The 17331-nt window shown below is 49.8% G+C and overlaps 2 protein-coding genes across 3 annotated transcripts in view; one reads left to right on the forward strand and one right to left on the reverse strand.

Moving 5' to 3' along the window:
- On the forward strand, positions 1 to 10443 carry CALML4 (calmodulin like 4). Its single transcript, XM_036087088.2, is given in 6 exon segments — positions 1 to 800; positions 802 to 897; positions 1002 to 1032; positions 5272 to 5412; positions 7111 to 7299; positions 10128 to 10443. Coding segments are annotated over 6 exon segments (786 nt in total). The 5' UTR covers positions 1 to 569; the 3' UTR covers positions 10226 to 10443.
- A 2388-nt stretch (positions 10444 to 12831) lies between these two features.
- The window catches only part of PIAS1 (protein inhibitor of activated STAT 1), a 119266-nt gene continuing 114766 nt past the window's right edge, over positions 12832 to 17331 (reverse strand). For both annotated transcript variants that reach the window (XM_036087085.2, XM_036087086.2), the window contains exon 14: positions 12832 to 16862. In XM_036087085.2, the coding sequence (XP_035942978.1) occupies positions 16569 to 16862 (294 nt within the window). In that variant the 3' untranslated portion in view covers positions 12832 to 16568. The remainder of the gene's footprint in view (positions 16863 to 17331) is intronic.

Raw genomic sequence — 17331 nt, forward strand, 5'->3', positions numbered from 1 at the left:
GCAGAAGAGGGAAATGAAGAAGAGGAGCCTTCCTGGCTGGGGAAAGTCACCTAAGAGGCCTCCCTGTGAGCCTCCCCCCCCGGGGTAGCTGGCGGTGGGGCCTGAGACCCCACTGCAGGCACCACCCCACCCCTACCCTCAGGGTCCCCGGAAGGAAGGAAGTGGAGAACCGATCATGCGCTGGCCCTTTGATTCTCTCGACAGCCCTGTGATGAGGCCCGGCGCAGAAACTGAGGCACAGCACAGAGAAATGACGTGCCAAGGTCACTCAGCAAATGGACCTGAGGGAAGGATTTGAATCCAGCCCAAGAGCACGGAGCTTGGGCCCCCTCTCCAGAGTGCATCCCAAGGCCTTGGCAGTGGGGGCGTCCCATCATGGCAGGGTCTCCTTCCCGCCCAGAGGATGCTGTGTGATGGGTCTTCTTTAAGAGTGCAAAGCGCCCGACACCTAGGAGTTGTCCGCCCCCCGCCTAGTCCCAGGGGAGAGAAAGGAAAGATCCCCGAGGCACCCCCTTTCTGTGTATCACCGCCCCTGCCCCCGTCCACGGAGGGCCCCCCCCCGGGAAGGAATGGTGGCATGTGTCCATTTGCCAGAGAGCACCAGCTTCCCGATGCAGGACGAGTCGTGGGGAGCCCTTGTGCAGCCCCATTTACTCACAGGGAAACGCGTCGCCCTGCCCGGCGGGTGGCCAGGGCATCAGCTGTGCACGGGAAGCTGGAATCTGACCCCGGGGCGGGCGCTGGGCCTGGTCGCCATGGCAGCCGCGGATTTATTACTGGGGCCTCCACCCAGCTTGGCGGACTTTCGACTTTCGACTTGAAGCCAGGAGGAAGGGGACAGAGTGGGCAGTTGTGGGAGCCTCGAGCCCACAGGCGACAGCCTGAGGCCCCAGGATGGTGAGTAGGGGGGCTGTGTCCTCGAGCCTGGCTGCCCGGGCTGGGGGTGCGGGGGGCGCTTTCACGGAGTCCCCTCCCTGACTGTTTTCCTCTCTCTGCCACAGGCCAAGTTTCTTTCCCAGGACCAAATTAATGGTAGGTTGGCTTTGCTCTTTAATTAGCAATTCGCAGCAAAATATGGGTCTCATTAGGCAATTTGCTCTGCTCTTTTTTTTTTGTCGGGGGGAAGGAAGACGGCTGGTGGGAGAGCCGGGCCCACCCACAGGCAGGGGGCCGCCTGCTGCAGGGGGACACCACTGGGGTGGGGTAGTGACCACCACCACTAGCTGCGGTGGGGGGGCAGCGTGGAGGGGGGCTCAGAGGTGGAAATGTGGTGTTAACATTTGTCAGTGGGACTTAGCAGTGGGGGAGATAGGAGAGGGCGCCCACTAGGTGCTTCTCTAGGCCCGATAGCTGGATTCGGGAGGAGGGATGGGAGATTGGGGGGTGCCACCAGTAACTGGCTGTGGCTCATGGTGGAACGAAAGAAGGGGCTGAGAGGGAAAAGAGCCCTGGTCTGCACTCTCGGGCAGGCGCTTCTACTCTCTGGGCCTCAGTCTCCCCATCTGTGAAATGGGGGTGGGCTGAGGTGGCCTCTGCGGTCTCCGGTGCCCTGACATCAAGCCGTGTTTGGAGCATTTACTCCCCGAGGCCCCTAGCCAGCCTGCCGCCTAGTGTAGCACAGCACGGAGTTGTGTTTCCAGAAGGCCAGGAGGGGAGAGTTGGGTTACACAGAACCCAGGGGCCCGGCAGAGCCCAGCTAGGGTCCCGCAGACACTGGAGGTGTGCTTAGGGTTACTTGGGCAGGGATGCCAGAGTTCTGGGTCCTCGGAGCTTGGTCTAAAGCGGGTGGGGGACGGGGGTTGCAGGCTCCAGGTGGGCACCTTGTCTTAGATGGCTCAACATCGTCACCCCAAGAAGAGTGCCAGAGCAGGGATTGTGAAAACATAAGGCCCAGGGCAAGGGCCTCTCCTGCCCAGGTCTGGAGGGCAGACTGAGTGGTGACTCAAGGCTGGAGTCCAGCCATCAGCCTCAGGAACCCCCCTCCACCAACCCACACCTAGTTCTGAGGCTCAGTGACCCTCCCTCCTGGGATCTCCCAGAAGGGAAGGAGGGAAGCTTCCCTTTGTATCCCCATATCTGACATCAAGAAAGTGGCCACTAATGTTTCGTGAATGAGAGGTTGCCCAGAGGTAGGCCATTAGAGTGGGAAGGGCAGGGCTCTCGGACGCAGCAGACCGGAGGTCCAGTCACCTCTGAGCCTCGGCTTTCTCCTCTGTGAAGGAGGGAGAAGGACACGGCTTGACCAGGCCGCTGTGAGCGAGGGGCGGAGAGGATGTCAGTCAAACACATGACCCTGGGCCTGGCTCAGGCCGGCTGTCCCCCAGACTCGCTCTAGCTAGCATGAGCTGGGTGGTACAATTTTAGGAATATTTTGAGCTGTTAAAATCAGCCATTATTAAATAACGCAGCATCAAACCATGTTTCAATCCCTGCCTCTATACAGTGGACGTTTTAAAATAACCCTACTGCAATCAGCAGTGCCGAAGATTTGAAAGAGGTTTCAGTTTAATGAATGTAATTTGTACAAGGGTGGGAAAGTGTAACAGTAGCTCACTTAACAGATTTAATGACAATACATTCATGGGGAAAGAGCTGCATTCATCGGCACGCGGCCTCCCTTGGCAAACCATGGAAGCCATAGGTTGGCAACGGACACAAGAGTTGGCAAAACTCACTTGTGATAATCAGCTGGCTAGAAAGGAACTTATAAAGAATAGTGCACATTTTATTATTATTTATAAATGGTGTGCTACACATCCTTTATGTCTGTAAAAGTTATAATAAACTTGTGTCCATATATCATCAGAGCGGGTTATTAGACATGCACCAGCACAGAGCCGTGATGCTGTAGGCCCTGGGGAGGATTCTCTCCTGCCCCGGAGCATTTGCATTCTCAAAGGGAAGACCTGAGGGGGATTTTTAACCAATTTATTCTTTCCTTCACCAAATACGAGTCCTTTCTTTGTGCCAGGCCAGTTCTAGGCACTAAGATACGGCAGCGAACGCAATGGACAAAATCCGTTCGCTCACTCATACTTGAGGGAGGAGGCGGGGCAACAAAAGCAGTAACATATATAGGCTGTTAAATGGCCTGCCCGTCTGAAGAAAAGACTGGAAAGGGGAGCAGAGGGGTGTGGGGGTCATGGTGGCTGGAGAGGGGCTGCAAGGAGAACAGCCTGCTGTCCTTCCTGTTCCAGGACAGGAGTCCCCATTCAGATCTGGCCTTCCAGGTCTTTCGATGGTATATTTGTCAAGGTGGGAAGATAGAACGTATTTTATCTAACAGTTTGTTAGGAGATGGGACTCCATTTGCCCCCGGCCCTGATGATGTCAGGGGCATGGTCCCAGGTACTGATCCACGTGGGAGAGGAAGTTTGCCCGTCCGTAAGGCCTGGCCAATTCCAGGCAAGGGTGTGATGCCTGCCCTCCAGCACGGGGGCGAGGCAGGGACAAGTGTCATAGGTTGAGGTCTCAGGGGGCAAACTCTGACAGAAGACAAGGTGGGTGGCCATGAGAGGTCCCCAGGAAGGGCACTGGGGGAGTTGCAAGGCCTACATGTGGGGTGCCTCCCTCTCTGTGCCTCCTGTAAGTGAGGACATCACCCCCACTGGCACGGGGCCCTCTTGGAGGGAATTAGGTTTTGCAGGAACCAAAGGTGGGATCTTAGGCCAGGCTCTGGTGCTGCTTCCCCTGGGCCACTTCAGTTCCTGCCCCCTGGTCATGTCTGTGTTCTGGCCCTCTCCAAGCCCAGGCTCTGGAAAGTTCTGAAAGGGCTAGGCTTTCCCCTTCAACCTCTCCACAGGCACGAAGGTGGCTAATTGTCCCTAAACCCCACCAGGGAAGCTGCCTTTTATTAGCAGCACCCCTGAAATCCTCAAGGAGAGGCCTTAATTGGGCAACAGGAAGGGGCCTTAGGGCAGGAGCTGGGGGCCTCCCTTCAGCTTCCCCCTACTCCCTTCTGCCCTCCGGTGGCCTCTGCCTGGGAATCCAGGATCCAGAGTGACCTCGTGGGTGGAGCTCTGTTTCAGGGACCAGGCTGCCTCTCCCCCCACCAGGCCCTCAGCCGCCGCAGCCTTCAGTGGCCCCCCTGCACAATGGGAAGAGCAGAGGCGTGGCATCACGCACCACGGGGCCATCGCAGGATGGAACAGTAGTGTGAGCCTGCCATCGGTTTTGTTATTACCAGCTGAGGAGTGGCTGGCCCAGGCCTCCGAGGCACCAGCCAGGTGGTGTGAGGAGCAGGGCAGCTGGGTGCCGAGAGGCCCGGATGGGGCTCAAGCAGTGGCTCCCCCCTGTGGGCCTCAGGGATTGGAGAGTCACCCAGGTAGCTCTTGACCAACTCTGACAGCAGCCCCACCCCAGCCTGTATGGGAATCTCAGTGGGGGGGCCCAGGCACACCTTCCCCAGCTCCCTGCTGGCCTCACCGTGCCCCCAGGGCAGGGAGCTGGGCTCTGCTGGGTCGCCAGACGGGGGTCTAGAGGAGCCTTAGCTCCGGCAGCCATTGCATTTCCTCCCAGGAGCTAGGGGTGGGGAGGGCAGCCAGCCAGATCTAGTCAGAGCCTGGGAGAGCCCCTGAAGTCTTTAAGAACAGGACCAGGGCTGTGTCCAACGACAGCTGGAGGGTTCAGCAACCTGGAGGTGGCGGGCTGGAGAGCGGGGTCAGCAGTGCCCACCACATGGGACAGCCATTCTCTGCCAGGCCCCCCAGAGGGGATTCCTGCTCCTTTCAGTAACCCAGAGGCATTATTACCCTGGTTTCCCAAATAAGCTGTCTTTGCAAAGGTACCCTGGATCCTGCACGCCCTCCTGTAGACTCCTGGTCTCCATGGGCTGGGCCTGGAGGGTAGGATTGCTTTCCTTTGGTTTTAGTCAGTTATGGAAGGGGAGAAAAGAGGAAAAGAAAACAGAGAAGGAAGGGAGGAGGGAGGAGGCAGAAGGGAAGTCAGGAGGGGGAGGGGATAGGGTTGCCAGATAAAATACAGGCCACCCAGTTAAATTTGGATTTCAGATGAACAGCAAAAACTTTTGAGTATAAGTATATCCCATGCAAAATGTGGGACATACTTATACTAAATATGTATTCACTGTTTATCTGAAATTCACTTTAACTTGGCAGCCCTGTATTTTTATTTGCTGTATCTGGAAACTCTAAGGGGGGAGGAGGAGAGCAAAAGGAAGGGGAAAGGAAGGGAAAGGGAGAGAGGGCAGAGAAGGCATGGGGGTGGAGAGCAATTACATGCCGCTGACTCTTCCTTCTGCGCTGTGCACAGAGTACAAGGAATGCTTCTCGCTGTATGACAAGGAGCAGCGGGGGAAGATAAAAGCCACTGACCTCATGGTGGTGATGAGGTGCCTGGGGGCCAGCCCGACACCAGGGGAGGTGCAGCGGCACCTGCAGATCCACAGGATCGGTGAGTGGGCTGGGCCAGAGGTGGCTGCTGGAAGGGAATACACCATCTGGGCTGGGGGGAGAGGCCCCCGAGCCCTGCAGCTGTGGTCCTGGGGCGGGACCCAGCAGGTGGGTAAGGATGGTGGGGGTAGGCAGAGCTCAGACGTTTGAGGGGCAGGTGGGAGTCAGAGCTCACCAGCAGAAGCTATGGAGACATCTGGCCAGGTGTGCTGCGTATCACTCAGGCTTCCTCGAATCCCCACAGCAACCAGCGACATGCCCGTCTGTCACAGAGGACCACGGGATCTAGGCATTCCATCAAGGTTATCACAAACCTGCAGTAAAGACAGTGTTAACAGTGATCCCGTGTGTTAGGAGAAAACAATTTCCCTTCACTGAGTATCTGTCACATGCTTAGCTCAAACAACTCTGTGAAGTAGGCACCATCCCTACTCCGTTTTACAGGTAAGGATCAAGGTTCAGAGCCATTAGGTAATCTGCCCAAATTCTTAAGCCAGTGGTGGAATCAGGGTTGGGACCCGATTCTTCTTTCAAAGACTGACCTCCTAAAAACTATGCAACACTCCGAGAGAAAAGGTAGAAGAAAACCCACCCAAAGGTTGTTCTCTCTGGTGAGGGGATTAGGGATGATTTTCATTCCCTTTATTGTTTCTTGTATGTTTGACAATGGGAACATCTGGGACTTCTATAACCAGAAAAAAGTTTTATTTTTTAAAAAACAAAAATGAGAAAAACCAGAGGTGTCAGAGGCCGGGGTGGATGTTTGCATTGGTGGTTGGACACACAGGAAGGAAAGCCTGGCCCAGAGGGAGGAGGTGGACTGGAAAGAGCACTTGACCTGGAGCCCAGCGGTGACTTCTTGGTGTCTGGACCTCGTTTCCTCCTCTTTCAGATGGATTCGCGCCATCTGCTAGGGTTGCTCTCAGGTCCCATCAGAGTGTACCTGCGGCAGCGCTGGGAGCCCCTCGGGGGTGGGGGTGGGCCTCTAAAGATCTGGAGCCGGCTGATGGGGTGCTCAGTGACTGAGATCCCCTGTTTCTAGCTCTGAAGGGGTTGTGGTTTCCTTTGGCTTCTGTCTCCTCCAAACAGGAAGTTGTGGTCAGGGGAAGTTCCGATTTCCTGCAGTTGTAGCTGGCCAGGGCCTGGGCTGAGGCCCCCAGGCATGCTTGAAGGAGGGGCATGGGCTGGGGAGACTGGGGCGGACGCTGCAGTGAGGGGGAAGGCAGATGAGCAGGTGGGACTGGGGCTTGAGGCTTCAGGCGGGGTCACCTGTCCGTCCTTGTAGATGTGCTGCTGTGGCCGCCAAGGAAGGATGGATGCATGGAGTATTTCCCTCCAGTTCAGGGCAGGAGGGGGGTACCCGGAAGGGAGCAGAGGAAGTGTGCCCCATCCTGGTCCTGCCACCGCCCTGTGAGGTGACTCCACACTCTGGGGCCTCCGTCTCCTTAGTGGGCAAAATGGGGCAATGGTCATCCTGGTCACTGAGGGTTATTGAGAGGATTAACGAGGCAGATCCATGGTGGGGGCTCAGTAGGAGGGGCTGCATCCTCCTCACGATAACACTGTCACCACCATGGCACTTCCTGAATTTTAGGGGGCCCTTGAGCTGGCCATAAAGACTTGGGCAGGAGGCCACTGAGCTTCTTCAAGAAGAGCCTTTTCCTCCCTGCTCACTCTGCTGTGTTTGGGGGTTTCCCAGACAGAGATGGAGAGCTGGATTTCTCCACTTTCCTGACCATTATGCACACGCAAATAAAACAAGAGGATCCAAAGAAAGAAATTCTTTTGGCCATGTTGATGACAGACAAGGAGAAGAAAGGCTACATCATGGCATCTGAGCTACGGTCCAAACTCATGAAACTGGGGGAGAAGCTCACCCACAAGGAAGGTAAAGGCCTGAGTCCCTCTTTCCCAACAGTGGGGGAGGGGTAGGGAGCTCGGGGAGGACAGCAAAGGCCAGTCCCTGCCAGCAGGACCGTGCAGACACTGCAGGTGATGCTTGCCTCCGACAGCTGCAACTAGACGTCACCTCAGTCACCTCGAGCCCGAGGGAGGAAGTAGGGGCCCGGAGAGTGACGGGAGAAGTCTGCCAGGGGGAGGGAAGGCCTGGGGAGAGCTAGCTAGGATCTACTTGGGCCTTCATTTAGTGCTCACAAGACCCCTGGGGGCACTGCCAGACAGGTGACAGGCTGGGGCTTGAATGCAGGTCAGTTAGACACACATAGGCCCCCTCAGACTCTTCCCCTTGCCGAAGCTGTCTTCTGAAGTTGTTGCTAATGCCATGAGTTTCCAAACTGAGATGCTCCCTTGCCCCCCTCCTCACGACTCAGCCAGTTTGAAGAGCTCTTCCAGAAGGAGCGTCTGCGGTGGTCTTTGCATCGCACTTTCCAGCAGGCCAGTGTGTCTTCCCGCCTCGGAGCAGGCCAAGGGACTGAGTCTTCTGGGCACGCCCTGTGGACACTGTAGGGGGCGACCCCCGTGCTGGGCCGTCAGCCGCCATTCTTCCAGCCTAGCCCCTCGGCCCTGGCCCAGCAGCCGTCCCGGGGCCGCCACCGGAGGCTGGCATTTCCAGCTAGGCCGCTGGGCCTGCCTGTGGCGGGGACGGGGGCGCTGGGCTAGGACACACACGGGTGGAGGGAAGGGCTTCGAGAACGGTGGACCTTTAGCCTTTGGTTAAATCACAACAAACCAGTGGCTTGAATTCAATCTGACGCCTGGCTCCCCCTCATTCTGGGGACCCTCTGAGGCGTTTCTTAACCTCTCTCGCCCTCCTCAGCTTCCTGGTTGGGAAACGAGGTTACAATACACAGTCCCTCAGGTCCCTCCAAGGGCTAGCGTTCTGTAAAGCAGTCTACTTAGATTTTATCGGCAGTCACTAGGCACAGCGCACAGCATTTAAAAATAGCACTACAGGGACATGTGGGTGGCTCAGTCGTTAAGCGTCTGCCTTCAGCTCAGGTCATGACCCGGGGGTCCTGGGATTGAGTCCTGCATCGGGCTCCCTGCTCGGCGGGGAGCCTGCTTCTCCCTCTGCCTGCCACTCCCCCTGCTTGTGCTCTCTCTCTCTGACAAATAAATAAATAATATCTTTAAAAAATAAAAATAGCGCGACAGACGGCACACCGAGCTCTCCCTGCTTTCTCAGGCGGGCAGTGAGCGTGAGCTCATCTTTCACCGTGGCCGTGTTAATGTGAATGGGGGAAGCATGGGCTCTCCTTCGCTCTCAGGCTCTGAGGACACTGCTCGGCCTTTTAATGTTCCACGTGGAGTGTTGGCGGGGGTGGGGGGCCCAGCTGGGGCCTCCATTCTTACGGTTAACGATTTCTGTCTAAAGCAATACCATGGCCCCCAAACTCGCACCCATCTCTTGTTTGTTTAACCAGGGAAGAAGCATTTCAAACCAACTGGTAATGTGTTCCAGACAAGCAGGAAGATCCATTTCCCTTCCTCTTGCTGTGGGAGAGAGGAAAGATGACACTAGAAGTAGGAATCTTTCACCCTGGGTGACTGAAAGAACAACTTCAATTTTTGTCAAGAAGCTGGAGAAGGCTGCTGGGGCGGCCTGATTTCCACCCCCCGGGGTCTCTGTGGACAGGAGGGGCCTGCAGTGGCGGAGCTGCAGCTGACGCTGGACCTGTCCACTGCAAAGGGTTGAACCCAGTGGCTGATGGATAGAAGCTTCTCCATGAAATAAGATAAATTGCAGTCTCCTCAACATTCTAAAAATACTCAGAACTACCATCGGCTTAGGCACAGAGCATAGTAATTACATTTTAGAGGAGGATGGATGGTTAAGCGGAGAATCACGGGATATTTTCCAACCACCCAGAATTATGTGTCGGGGACATCTAGCGCCAGGGAAGTTGACAAAGGGCAGTGAAACAGTTTTTGCAAGGGGATGAGGATGGGCCCAAAGAGCCAAAGGTAGGTTGGCCCCAAGAGGCCACTGTGGAGAAATGGAAGCAGAAATGGCCTTGCTTGCCAACATCTGGGACTAGCTAGTATTTTGTCCCAAGAATCCAGAACCAGAAGAAACAAGTAAATGAAGTGATTTTTTTTTTTTTTTGAGCAATGTCAGAGAACAATGACAGTTTTGTACACTTTGGGCTTTAGACACAGTTGAATTTATTTTCTCTCCTACTACCCCAACCCCCTAAACACACGTTTTAAAAGAGAGGTGATGGTGGCAGACACCACTTGCCACCAAGTCCCCTCTTCGGGTGGGGCTTGCCAATTAGGAAGGGAAGGCAGGCAGGCCGGGGACAGGCCAAGGCCACAGGCAGGGTGGCCCAGGATGGGGCTGCTGAGGGGGTCTGTTCCGCTGGGAGGCTGAGAGGGTGGGCTATAGAAGGTAACATCCATATCAAGTGTTTCTGGAAATATATGCACAGGGGTCAGACATTTTCTTAAAAAAAAAAAAAAAAAGAAGCAAGCAAGCACAAGGTGACTTCAGTGACTTAATTGTCATTAGCAACCTCCCGACCCTCTACCTGGGCCCCTGCAGAAAGCCTGATTCACTCCAAATGGCATCAGTGGTCTTCAGGGATAGGGGATGGGTTGTCCTGTTCTGTTCACTGGTTTATTTCCTGGTCTACAGGAACGGGTCCATTGGACACAAGGAAAGGCCTTTGGGGAGCCCCAACCCCCAATAACTAACTCAATGTCCTATAATGTAACACTACAGCCAACCTGAAAAATTAATGTGATTTATTGCAGTGGATGATCTTTTCAGGGAAGCAAATATCGAACCAAATGGTAAAGTGAAGTATGATGAATTTATCCACAAGATCACCACTCCTGTGCGGGACTACTGAATGAGGAGAATGCGAGAGAGCCTCCCTTGGGCCTGAGAACTCAGACTGAGAAGTTTTTAAAAAGAAAAGGGGTCTTTCACCCTTGGGGGGGGGATGGTAAACGCAGCAGCAGGATGACATGACCTGACGGCAGCAGGGGGTAACTTGGCGGTGACACAAAATGGTTTCAGCCTGGCATTAGTATGGCTTTAATAAAAGATTTGTATTGATTTTAACAACTGCCATGAGTCCAGCCCTTTATAGCATCGGAAGAGCCTGTGGTTTGGAGTTGGGCCTGGGTTCCAGTTCTGACTCTGCCATTTCCCAGCTGTGTGACTCTGGGTAAGTCATTTCACTCCTCAAAGCCTCAGTCAGATCCCTGAACTCAACTGGGACTCCTACTTCTTACCTCATGGAGCCTACCGAGGGTGGTCTGAGAGAATGACTTGAAAACGCCGTTGCAAACTGTAGAGCACGGTGCAATCCTGAGTCACCACGGCGGCGCGTCTCCTAAAAAGGGCAGTCTACCAAAAGACGCTATTCTGTATTTGGGTGCTGGAACCATCTTCCACATGTCCAAGGTAAAGCCAGTGCTGGCGGAGAACTAGCATCAAGCAAAGAGCTAAAACAAACGAAAAAGTATGGTTAACATTTCTGGCAGCACCACGGGGCCACTTACACATTCTTAGTCCCAGCGCGACACACAGTGACATGGTTCAGGATACTCATTCATAAACACAGAGTATAGAGTGAACAGAGTCGCGTTAAAACAAGCAGCATCAGCTAGACCGCAGGAAGAGCGATGGGACTTTGCAGCCCACACCGCAGGACACCGGATGTGACATGCTGCATTCCTCAGAGCCTTGCAGAGCGGGAGGAGCTCCTGCCGGAATTTCGAGCTCTATTGTTATCAGAGAGGGTCAGGGCGCGAGGATGGTCTGCTCAAGTGGGCCAAACTGATCATGGCTTCAAGCCGTTTCCCCAAGACTGATGGAAAGTAATGAAGGGATGGAACAGGCCACAGCCGGGACACAGCAAGAGCCCCGCTGGGCCCTGTTCCAGCCGGAGCGGGGTCGTAAGTGAGTAGTGCAGCCAGGAGGTGCCAGGCTGGTGCTGCCTGTGTGCTCAACACGCTTGTGGATCTATTGGTAGTGGCAGCACAGCCCTGAAAAGGGCCGGAGTCACACACCAGCACGTGGAGCAGGGGGAGGCCAGAGCTCCAAGTTCAGAGATTTTCATCCTTATAGGTCTCAAAATTGGGCTGTCTGGGCTGTGGCTCTGTTTAATGGCGCCTTAGTGGCTCAAGCAAAAGAAAACTAAATGAAGAGGGAGGTGTGTCTTTTGGGAGGTTACACAAAACGCAAAACTAAGGGCTAAGCACCAGGGAAATGGCAGGGGGCAGATCAGTGCAGACGAGATAATCTGCAATTATCTCACGATGCTGTGGCTTTCAGACCCAACCAAGGTCCTCAGAAAGGAGAGACAGTTCATTTTCCCAGCGGTGTTAACTGCCAGTAGGGGCGGGCAGGAACTCCTAAAAGCTGTAGAAGGGGGCAGGTAGTAAATGGCCCAGACACCAAGCAGGTGAGGTCGCGACCATCTAGCTGGGGGAGCCCAGGTTCACACAGTGCAGGGGCACATCCAGATTTTGTGCGGTCTAGGCTTGTACTACTGGATGGCCTTCTTTCAAGAATACGTGAATAGAAATACAGAACTGCCAGGGCTACTCACTCCTAGGACCCTTTTAGAGGCCAAAGTGGGGGCGGGGCACACACTGGTGCTTAAACTTCATTACCTGAGGCCCCTCTGGCACCCCATAGGGAACGGCTGTATTTCACTTTCAGGGAAGGCTCAAGGGGCTTGCCCCCACGTCTCCTTTTGACTCATCATGGACATTAGGAAGTAAGTCCTGCACAGCTGATCTGGAATACCACGGCTGAGGCAGTAGATACCTAGGAGTTAGATGGGACAGGAAAAGGAAGTTCTGGGCCAGAATAATAACAAGGGTACCTTCCCTCAAAGATTTTTAAATGTCTCTGTCACTGAATGGTCCCAGCATGGTTTTAAAGCAAGTTTTATTAATCTCATTTGCCAAACAGGAATCTGAAGTATAGCTTGCCAAAAGCACCTAAGTGGTGTGGAGCGGTCACTAGAACCTGGGGCTCATCTCTGCTGACTCAGTGCTCCTAACTAAGGGTGTTCGGTGGCTAGGATTTTAAGATCCTGTGACACGTCCTGATGTAAACCTCTACCCCAGGAAAGGCTTTTTATACTACCCCAAGTCCAGGTTTCTCATTCATTCCTGAAATTCCAGTTGGCTTACTTAGCACCTAGAGTTGTTTACAAAAAAGGCCACACTGCTCTTAGCACTCAAACTGCAGATTACTAAACAGATTTAAAACTAAACAGATGCTATGGTTCAGTACAAAGCTTGCCACATTTCAGTAAGAAAGGGGAACGATGGCCGTATATGCATTACTTACCTCAAAGCAAGTTGCAAGAGAATTAGTTAATTGCCATGCTTTGAAATCTCTGGATGAAAGGTGCTTTGGAAGCACAAAGCATTATCATTTTTCTCATAGGGATTGTCCCTTGAATACCCACAGTATTATTTTACAGAAGACAAATTAACTGAAGGCTTTTCTTTTATTACATCTAAAGAGCTCTACATAAACAGGTAACATTCAATAGGTAAACAATTTTTTTCCAATGCATGTAATAAATATTTTCACTTGGTACTTTTATACAAACTGACATTGGTCTACTATACATTTTTAAAAGCCATTTTACTGGTTTGGCATGCGGTATGGAAATTCTAAGAGAAAGTTTTAAGGCAATGAATCACAGATTTAAGTTCATGGAATTTATGGTAACTTTTATATCTGTTTATATACATTTCCCCTTTGTTAATTAAACAATTAACAGCAGCACACTCTGGGACCACCAGCTATTCTCCCTCCCTCTTTCTGAAATCTAAGCTTTGTGGTTTTTTTTTTTTTTAATTAAAAAACAATTCAACATGTATTGATAAAACAAAATTCTTACTAAAATAATTTTAATGTGCTTTAAAGTCCTGAAGATCTTGAAGTGTCTTATGTATTTAAACTTGGAATTGTTTAAAAATGTTCTTTCCACAATTAGTTCATTTAAAATTGGTATATATTTTCATTCAGTTTCAGACATTTGACTCTAAGGAAAATCTGCCAAGAGATCACATTTATCAGAAGCTTAAGTGCAATCTTTCTTAAGTCAGTAATGATACAGAAATGTGATAATATCTAAATTAACAGAAGAAAAATTTTAATGCTCAAAATAAATTAGTCAACCAAGTGTGATATGGTTAAGGTTCAGATTGTTTTAAAAAGATGTGTCCAATAATGCCCACAAAAATAATTAAAAGCCACTTCAACCCTGCTAAGTCAAACAGCTATTTTATCAAAGATGTGTGCGTATATACACACACCCACACACAGAGAGTCCTACAGAAAGACAATCATATGCACACCCTATTATGAAAGACCAAGGCAAGGGGATGGTGGCAGCTTGCCAAAAGACTGAGAATCGCTATTTGTCCACAGACAGCATGTCAGTGTTGGTGTGGGTGGGGGAGTGAGGGTAGGCTAAGGAAAAAACAGATGAAATGACTATGCACTTCTTTCAACTTAGAACAGTGCAGTGCAGGACTCTACCAGTAACTAGTACAGATCATGACAGTCTGACTGACTGGTATCGACCGTAAGACCAACAGAGTGATAGCTACCACCCATGCAACACTTTGGAAAGTCAACAACTTTCCAAAGAAACAAGCTCCTTAGAGTGGAATGAACATCAAAAGACAATTGAATGGTTCGTTTCTCCTGTGGAGACATGACCAAAGCCACTAGACAGACATTTCTTTCTCCCTATTACCTGTTTTCCCTTAGGTTGGTATAATGCAGGACACTGAGGGAAACTCACCATCCCCAAAACTGGGCTGAAGAAAGGAGAGGGATGGGTTTTCAACTGGATCATTCAGAGTTTGGAATTCAGCATCATACACAAAGTTATTGATCAGAATTTTGAGACCACTAACAACGACAGAAAAACAAAAAAAGAGAATACAGAAAACTATTCATTTTAGGTAGCTGAATTAATAGAAATGTTTCCTATTACAGTGTGAAATAAGAAGCAACACCCCACAACTGGAGTGATTTCTATCCCAATCTGAATTTAGACACAAATTACGGTACCATTAAATATTAGCCTAAGTTAATATAGCTATGAGAGTTCTTAAAAGAGTTTACTCACCATAATAGCAGATTCATTAAAAAGCTTAACTAATTCCTGTTTTCACTGACAATGAATCTTTTGTTTTTATTGCAAATTGTTTAGTGACTATAACTCAGCCATGTATGTGTGGAATACACATGCGTTGGGGAAGACTATATAACTCACGTGTCACTCACACTTGTCTATAAATACATATATACACACACACATATACATATCAACACCAACTTGTTTTTCAAAATTCAAGTCAACAATTTAGTGGCAGAGAGATGCTGTAAAAAACATATTATTTTTAGATGCCACACAGTCATGTGAACCGTTAATTTTATCATACAACTGAAGATACAGCCATCTTGAATTCTACCTGGAAAAAGTAGGTCACTTGTTACCACGGCAAGGTTGAAACAACACTTTTATACATAAAGGTGGTCCTTCATCAACTCTGAGAACAACTCTGAGAACCTGAACAGTTGTGACAGAAAAATCCAGGCTGGGAAACTGGTAATTGTTATGCCCCTTCCTTCTTTGTATCTTTTCTGTTAAACCGCCTAAGCCTCTCCATCAGCTAGAAGATACTTTCCACACCCTCAGGTGCTCCCTGAAGAACGTGACACCTTCTCTAAAGAGGATTTTGGAACACAAGTAGAACCACCTTCCTTCCCTCCAACCCACATTCATCTCCTGAAAAACAGTTCTCACTATATTTACATGTTCCATTATGAATAAATAGATCAGATTGATCCATGAATTGTAGGGGAAAAAAAAAAAAAGAAAAAAATTGACTTTCCTATGTCATGCTTCTCTTTAAAAGGTGAAGAAAAAATAAAACAAACAAGATAGCTAGGCTAAGAAAAGAAGTACACTCAGATCCAGAGAGTAAAAATGACCAAGGATCAAGCCTATTTTGCATTTCAACTGTTTATCAGATAGTGGATTTCTAGATTGACATGTGTGCTGCACTGTATTTTCCGAAGAGAATTTACTTTTAGGATAATTGACTTTCTTTCTTTTTCAAGGTGATGTAACCTTACCTCTGTCAGCTGCACAAGACACCCAACACGGCTTTCTAAGCTATTTTTACTTCCTACTTTGGCATGAAGATCTTACATGAAAACTTGTTACCCTGTGGCCAAAAAGGCAGGTGTTCACAGACTTGGTTTAAATACATAATACTGGCAATCCAAATTTAGAAGAAAGAACTAGACTAAAGTGTATTATTCACAGGTCTGCCAAGCCTACTCCTTATCCAGACAGCTTTACTCCAAATCTCTAAAACATATTCTCAGGGGGTATCTAGCAAATAAGAGAGAATATGTGATGGAGAACATGCAATTGGGATATCAATAAAGATGCTCACATGTGAGTTCAAGACCTTCAAAGCACTTTGAAAGAAGCAGGCAACTGATTTATCAACTGAATGCAAACTTGGGAGGAGAAGGAACAGTAACAATGGAAAAATATACACAGACACACACACTGAACACACACCCCCACGAGCTAGGTCCTGAAAATACACAGGGAATGCAGTGGGACAGATGAGATTTATAACTTAAGGCTGGATATAATATGCACACACACACAGAGAATCCAAGTCTGTCCTTTTTAGAAAATGGAAATGAAAACTATCCCCCCCAGGCCCCTCCCCACAACAAAGAAAAGCCCACAATTTAAAACTTCATACATGCAATTCCTTTTCTGTTATTGCAAATAAAATAATGCCATTGAAGTAAAATAAAACCAAAACCATAGGACAAATGATGAAAAAAAAAAAATCTTCAGAATCCAGAAAAAAAATGAACTGAAGGTGGTTTGTGGGTACTGGTTTTTTTTTTCTTTTTTTCTTTTCTTTCCTTTTTTTTTGTTTTTTACAAGTGTTTTATCAGACAGGCAGTCTTAGATTTATATACAAAAGTAAAACTGAAAATATAGTTTTGTTCTCTGTACATTTCTTTTAATTTTTTCCCTAAAAAAAAGGAAAAAAACACGCTTGTGTACTTTTCTAAACAGAATAAGGTAAAACATAGCACAAAGTTCTCTTCTTTCTGCCAAGTTCATTTAATCTGGGGTGGGGGTGGGAGCAGCAGGGGCAAGGGAATCAGTCCAATGAAATAATGTCTGGTATGATGCCGAAGATGGAGGCCGTGTCCGAGCCGCTCCTGTTGGCGACGCTGTGGCCATGGCCGTCCCGCAGGCTGTTGGAGGACACGAGGCTGCTGTTACTGCCGCTACTGCTGCCGTTGGTGGCCGGCAGAGAAGTGCTGCCTCCTGCGCTTAACTGATCGAGAAACATCTGCGAGGAGGTATACGGGAAAAACCGAGACGAGTGTAAGAGGTCTTGATCATCTGACACTGCTGCGGCGGCGGCAGCCAGGAGGGAGGTGTTATAATGCTGGCAGAGGGGGGGACGGGGAACAGAAGACACAAAACCCATCAGTTCTAATTCATAAACCTTCTTCTCAGCAGAACAGAGTCCTCGATGTAATATTACTGCATAGCTGCTACATCTGAGATACCTAATAAAACATTTCGCAAAATCAGATGGCCTTATGTAATGATCACAACCTTGATCTTGAGAGACATTTTTGTATTTTAAACTGGGGGGGAATACCAAAATAAAATTGGTACTGTTTTTTTTTGTTTTAATTTGTAATGCAAACAATTCTCAAAATTCTATTTCCAAAGAGGCATATGCTCAGAAGCAGCAGGAAAGAAGACAGTCCACCCTCTTTCTCTTATGGAGATATTTGGCCAAGAATTTGTCAATTGATTTACTGCCCTGTTTCTTCATAAAAAAGTACTGGAAACCAACAAATAGATACTGTTCCTACTATATACTCAGACACAGTAGAAACAAGGGG

The sequence above is a fragment of the Halichoerus grypus genome, chromosome 8 (genome assembly GCF_964656455.1).
Source record: "Halichoerus grypus chromosome 8, mHalGry1.hap1.1, whole genome shotgun sequence".
NCBI lineage: Eukaryota > Metazoa > Chordata > Mammalia > Carnivora > Phocidae > Halichoerus > Halichoerus grypus.